The following is a 6471-nucleotide window of genomic DNA, read 5'->3' on the forward strand; positions in this document are numbered from 1 at the left end:
CTGGGGGCAATCAGAAGCTCTTGATTTGGCATGTGGGCTGGTGTATTTCTGATGTCCAGGTTGAGGATTGCTGGTTGGAGGAAGTTGATGCCCACAAGAGCTCAAACCGCTAAGGGACTGATGGGAGATTGTGACCCACACACTGATTTGAACTCTTCATGTCACAGCACTGGGAGGAACTGGTGTAAACCATTCCCTTATGTGTTTCCCATTTCTCTGGACTTGGTTGCTCCAAGCCTACTACAGCTGCTTCCTAATGCAATACTAAAGAAAATGCATAGGAGGTACTATCAGGGCTGGATTCTGCCCTTGCTAAAGCCCAAGAGAGAAGGGGATATTTGCACTTTTTCTGCCTATTTTATCCCTGTTAGGTGTCTGAAAAGCATTTGCTACCAGCCCCAAGCTGCAGAGATAATTAAATACTGTACCAACCAAAGTGCTAAAAGATGAAAACTTGCGTGTTTCAGTGATATTGCATGGAACATTACTTAACATAGGTAAGCAGATCCTGTAATTAGGAAAGTACCAACTTGCACTCATATCCTCCTTCTGCTTAGGCATCCCACCACGGGTAGGTTGCCCTGCTGTTCGTGGCTTCTGAGTTCCTTGCACTGGGCTGAGAGTGCTTTTTCCACTGACTTTGGTGTACCACTATTTTGTATCCTCAATGCAAAGGCTCTTTTTTGCTTCTTTCTTATTCGTGGTTTTATCTTGCCTCATATAAGGACCGTTGGCCTCTGAGCTCTAATGCTGGAGCTGTTTCTTCTGCGTTAATCTCACACAACAGCCATCCTCCCGAGCAGGCTATATGGTATGAAGTAGGTCCTTTCCCATGACTAATGAATAGTTGGGACAGCATGAAGCACTGATGGGGCACGGTTACAGTCCTGCAGCTGTAACCCATTGCACCCACCATGGGGGACAGCCACCGTTGGAGCCTGCCTCCAGCGTCACCATCCCCACGGCATCGAAGCTCCACTGCAAGTCAGTGTTTCCCAGCACCATGGTTTCTGCACGCTCTGCCCAGTGCTATAACAGGCACGCTTGTATGCACCAGTTAATTTTCTTTCTTACACCTCCAGCCTCCGTCCAGATAAATTTATTTTTTTAACTCAGAAATACATTTGTTGCAAGTCAGATGCCAACAGCTCCCGATGCCAAGAAGATGCAGTGCTCCTTCTGCTTGCTCTGTTTTCCTGTGAACTTCATCACTTTTTGCTTGTTTCTCTGTGACCTTTGGAGCCCATTCAAAGTCATCTGCCTTTTGCTTTGATTTAATTTCAGTCCCGTGCATGTTGCCAGCTGATTTGTTGCCTGTTTTTACATATCGCGAGCAAATCACCACCTCTCATATTGTTTAGACAGTCATCAAATCCAGGCTTGCCAGCTCTTTTTGTTAATGGGCTAGGAGGGATTGTTACATCTAGCTGATGTGACCAGAAAGGGACCAGAAAGCTGCTTAATTCCAGCTAACAAATCTTTAAAGCCTAATGTGGGACTTCTGTGGCCTCTGTTGTGGACCCAAGGTCCGCCTGTATGTCTGCTGTACCTCATCTTTCCGCTGATCAGCAGGGCACTTCAGCTACCGCAAGCACTGGCTCCACTGTGCTGGAAATGTATCCCTCAAGTTGTTCCGTCAGAGATTTGGCTTCTGCTGGTTCTGAGATGGGGACAGTTTTTATTGTAGAGCTGGGTGGGACCTCCTGGGTCCTCTCCTACTGCTGGTCAGATCTTGCCCTGCAAACATCCGTGCCCTTGCTTAACAGCACAGGTAAGTCCAGCCCCTGAAGGAAGTGGGGCAGTTTATAGGCTTAGCCATGTGCAGGATGAGGGCCTTATTTTGCTGTCCTGCATTCAAGTCTTGAAGTATAAAGACCGGCACAGGGTTGTGGGCCACGTGTAGCAGAGAAGCTCCCTCGAAGAGGGCTAAGCTGCACTGGGCACCCAAGAGCCCAGGGTGCCTCTCACCCTGCCAATCCACTGCCACAAAACTGCTCGCAACCTATGTGTTTGTTAGCAACAGCAGGGCGGTGGGCTCCAACCCTGCCTTGTTCTGCATGGCTCAGCCCCCGCAGGGCTGCACAGCCAAATACTGGGGGAACTTTAATGTTCCTCCAGGTCATCAGAGCAGCCAAACAGGCTGCGGAGGTCGGGGATCAGTCCTGGCTTAACTTCGATATGCTCTCTTGAGCGCTATCTGAATCTCAAATGCACCATGTCTGCAGTTACGTATCTGATCCAGATTGAAGCTCGTTTGCTTGCACAGCCTTGCAACAGAGAGCTCAGTTCAAGCTCGGTAACTTACTGTTCACCAAGGTTTTGCATTTTGCACTGAGACCTATGCTGCTACCATCACCCACGATGCCAAGTCAGCCCACACATCCTCCTGCCACCCATGGAGTCATGCGCTCCAAAGCAAAGCCTGGTAACGCCACATCTGGGAGGGTTGCAAACCCCAGAGGGGACAGCCGCTTACACATCCCAGGGACCCCGGCGCAACCAGCCTGCACGGTTTACAGCGTGTTGCAGGCGCATCTCAAACTTCGCATGAAAGGCTGAGGAAAAAGGCACCACCAGAGCCCTGGGGCTAGAAAGCAGCCTGGGACAGGCCCATCTCTCGTTGTTCCAGTGCCCACGTGTGGCCAAGCCCCGAATCTTTTCCTCTTTTGGTTAATTGCATCCAAGTGCAGGGCAAACTTTGCAAAGAAAGCAAGTGTCCTCTGCTGGCTGCAAGCAAAAAATGCATGTGGTGATACCCTGGCTAGGGACAGCATTGGAGCAGGGATGTGTTCTGTGGAGTTTCTGACCTGACTTTGCTTTAAAGGTGGACGATAAACCAACCATGAAACAGAGCTACAAGCTGGCTGCTTGCAGCATGGACAAAGGAAGGGGGTCAGGGTCTCTGCGCCTTCAGGCTGCGGGTACAGGGCAGGGTGCAGCCCTTCTCCCTCACAGCCCCATTGCTGGTGGGGAAACCCTAAGTGGGTGCCCCGGTGCAGCCCAGGTAAGGCCTGAGATGGTGGAGGCTGGAAAGGGGGCAGCTGCACAAGAGGGGCAGGATTTCCGAGGTGCCCAAGGCACAGGAGCAGAGGAACTCTTCACCAGCACGAAGCACATTTTGGGCAGTGCCTGAAGAAAGGACGTAAGAGCAGGGGCCAGAATCCAGCATGCGTTTGTTCTCTGTGTTTCTGAAATAATCCCTCAGAGATCAACAGGGTTTCACATCTTTCCCCATCTGTTCTTAATCTGTTTGCTTGACAGATGCCAAACCACCATACCCCGTATGGAAAAACACAAAAGAAAATACAAAGCGTCATATCTCCTCTGGTTTTATTCAGAAACGTTCCCCGGAGCCTGGCTCTGCTCATGCCCCAGGCGTGTGTAGAGGCCCAGGGAGGAACCTGCACCCGGGACAGATCTGCTGTCAGCAGGGTTTTCACAGCAAGGCCCAGAGAAGGGGTGGCCAGGGCACAGGCTGTATCTGATGGAGCAGCTTTGTGTTTATGCAAACCCGATGACTCAGGTTGGTGATTATCTGCTGCTGGCATCCCTCTGCTGCCAAGAAGCCTCTACCGACATCGCAGTCCTGTTGTTCCAGGCGCTGCAGACTTGTCCAGCCAGAGACAGTCCCGGCCAGGCAGGAGGTGGGCAGAGAGAGGGGAACTGCCTTGCTAAAGGTCACAGAGCAGATAGGGCCAGAAGGAAAACCAGTACCCTGAACCCCCCAAAGGCTCTAGTCAATTGGTCAAGCAGCCTCTCATCCCAGTGTTATTTCAGAGTTCATCCCTGCAAAATCTGTTGAGGACGTGAGCAACAGCATTTTAATGGTACCCATTAATACTTCATTTAAGGCTGAGACTCGGTGACTACAGCACTGTCATTATCAGTGCCTGGACTGAAACATCTCTGATAATAAATAATACAGGATAACTCCCAACATCTAAAATTATTCTGTCCTAAACTGTTCCCATCCTCATCCTGTCGATCAGAAGGTCTGAGTGTTTGCAACAGTTCATACAGTAAATGGACTTTAACTTTCTTCTTTCCAAATACTGAAACTGGCTCTTTTCAGGACACTACCATGTAATTTACAGCTTTATCACCAACTCCTTAACAGTTGCCAGGTTCTTTGGAGTCCTTTGAAAGTGAACACAATAAAAAGATAGGAGCCAAGACTAACCACAAGTTTCACGTCTGCAGATTCCTACGTGCCTTTTTTGGTCTTTTCAGCAAGCTAATGGAACCAACTCAGTATCTTCAAGGCAAGATGATGAAGTTTTAGAGTTCCCCTGACTAGTAACAACAGAGAATTGATACAGCTTTACAGCAGCCAAATGCCAGCACATCTTTACATCTCAGCTTTACCATTAGCCTCAGGTAAAAGAGGGAAGGGAGAGATTTCCTCTTTGCATATCATTTGCTTAATCAATCTGAAACACAATCCTGCCAGCCTGAAAACAGGTTTGAAACAGTGACGGTTAAACACCTGTGCAATTTGTCCATTACCCCAAGAATGGGGTATTTATATAAGGTTTGGATGAGCAAAAAGGAAGGCTGGGAAAAGATTCAGCAGCTCTGATAGGAGAGGGAAAATGGCACTGCCTTAGGCTGTTAACATCACAGCATGCCCTGCTCTGTTCAGACACTGCTTCACACCAGTGCAAGCCTATGTTAATTCAATAAATGAAAACGTTCTGTGCCTCCTCAGTTTGGCAAAGGTAGGATTTGGGGTGAAGGAGATCTCCTTTGCTTACTCTGCATGTTTTGCCAGTATCCCCCAACTCCCTGAGACGTCAAGAGAAAGATCAACGGAGTGAAACGTAACCTCGGAGAGAAACACAGTATTTTTCAAAATGTCCTCACAGCGGCAATCATAATAAAAATACAAACCTGAGGTTTGTAAAAATCTAGCAATAAAACCACAGACATCTTTACAACTCCCAGATACACAGTGCTCCCCGGCAGCAAGCACAAAAACCCTCCCTGATGCAAGAAGCAAAACTGTAACTGCGGAATAGGCCTAATTGTTTTGCAGCCTGCAAAAAAAAAGGCCACACATGACACCAATTCACAGGTCATTACCAGTCACCATCAGGGAAGATACAACAAAATCCCTTCATTTTTCCTCACCTTGAGACCATGGAGCAGCTGAGTTGTATGGAGGTGGAATGCTACACTTACAGGCAAGTGCGTGGTTTAGGTTCATAAAGCAAGCTCAGATCTTTGTGCTGTTTCCTGGTCATGTGAAGCCCTTTTCTTTGCAAGCCAGATTATAGGCATCTGTACTTCCCTAGCTAACAGTAAGCGTGTTCTGTTCCACCGGAATAGAGATCATCTCTCTTAAAACGTGAGGCAGGCCCTCGGGCAATGTAGCTCAGCTTCCCACTGTGCTCTGGCAGGTTTGTTAGTATTTCCATGCCTTGAATCTCCCATTGGCAAATGGAATCCCGTATTTCTCCCACTCTTTGTCCAACAAGGTTTAAAGCTCTTCACGTGGGCACTGCTTATTATGAGGAGGCAATGGAGGACTGTGGCAGCAGAGGGCTAGTTGTGTGCAAGGTGGTCAGACTCACCTGAGTATTGAGCAGGATTATAAAGCACAGAGCACGGTTGGTGGAGGACTTTCTGGACCCCCGGCAATCGTTTAGCCTAGTACTTTCTTATGTGCTTGACTTTACTCTTAGGTACAGCCAGGATTTTGCCTTGCCCACCTGTTTGCCTGTATTGCTGGGGGAGGCAGGCACCAGCCTGCTGAGATGATGGTACTGATTCAGCTATTGACAACTGCAGTGACTTGTCTTTTCCTCTGTCTGCCATGGAAATGAACCCATGTGGTAGCAATGATGGGAAATTACTCAGAGGAAAAAAAAAAAAATTCACTGTAGGCCAGGCTAGAAAGTCCAGAGTAAACACAGCCTCAACCTAGTACCGTACGACTGTCAAGTCATGTTGCAGGAGGTTTCTTGATGCTGATAATTTAACGATTCTTTGCCCCAAGGGTACATGTCCCACTGTGAATCTGCTTCTCCAACGCCACTTCATCACTGACCTGAAAGGCAGCAATCATGGCTTGTTTGTAAATGTATGTGACGAGAGCCGATGCATGGCAATAGCTACAGCACATCTAGCCGGTCTGACAAAATGGACAAGGTCTGTATGTGTTTTGCTCCCTGAACATAGAGGTCACTGGCCTTTTCCCTGATGATCTCTGATAGAAAATGGTAGGCAGAGCCTGGGCATACATATATAAAGCTGTCAGTGATTACTTGTATACTTACACTAGATTTTTTATTTTTTTGTAAAAGCCTTAAAAAACAAAAGAAAATGCAGATGTCACAGGTCTTCTTTTGCACTAGAAGAAAATGTTTGTTCTTCTTCTCTTATTTCTAGGCTATTCACAACTTGTCCGTTGTCTTTTGTGGACTGATTGTCTAAGTTTAGCTGCCTAGTTGAAGAGGTATTTGAAAGCTG

At 47.8% G+C, this 6471-nt stretch overlaps 1 protein-coding gene across 1 annotated transcript in view; it reads left to right on the forward strand.

The window, feature by feature from the left end:
• The first annotated feature begins 4188 nt into the window (after nt 1-4188).
• The window catches only part of CCDC92 (coiled-coil domain containing 92), a 25482-nt gene continuing 23199 nt past the window's right edge, over nt 4189-6471 (forward strand). Inside the window, exon 1 of the mRNA XM_009321157.1 lies at nt 4189-4377. Within this exon, the coding sequence (XP_009319432.1) occupies nt 4335-4377 (43 nt within the window). The 5' untranslated portion in view covers nt 4189-4334. The remainder of the gene's footprint in view (nt 4378-6471) is intronic.

This window comes from Pygoscelis adeliae, unplaced genomic scaffold (genome assembly GCF_000699105.1).
Source record: "Pygoscelis adeliae isolate BGI_AS28 unplaced genomic scaffold, ASM69910v1 Scaffold93, whole genome shotgun sequence".
Classification (NCBI taxonomy): domain Eukaryota; kingdom Metazoa; phylum Chordata; class Aves; order Sphenisciformes; family Spheniscidae; genus Pygoscelis; species Pygoscelis adeliae.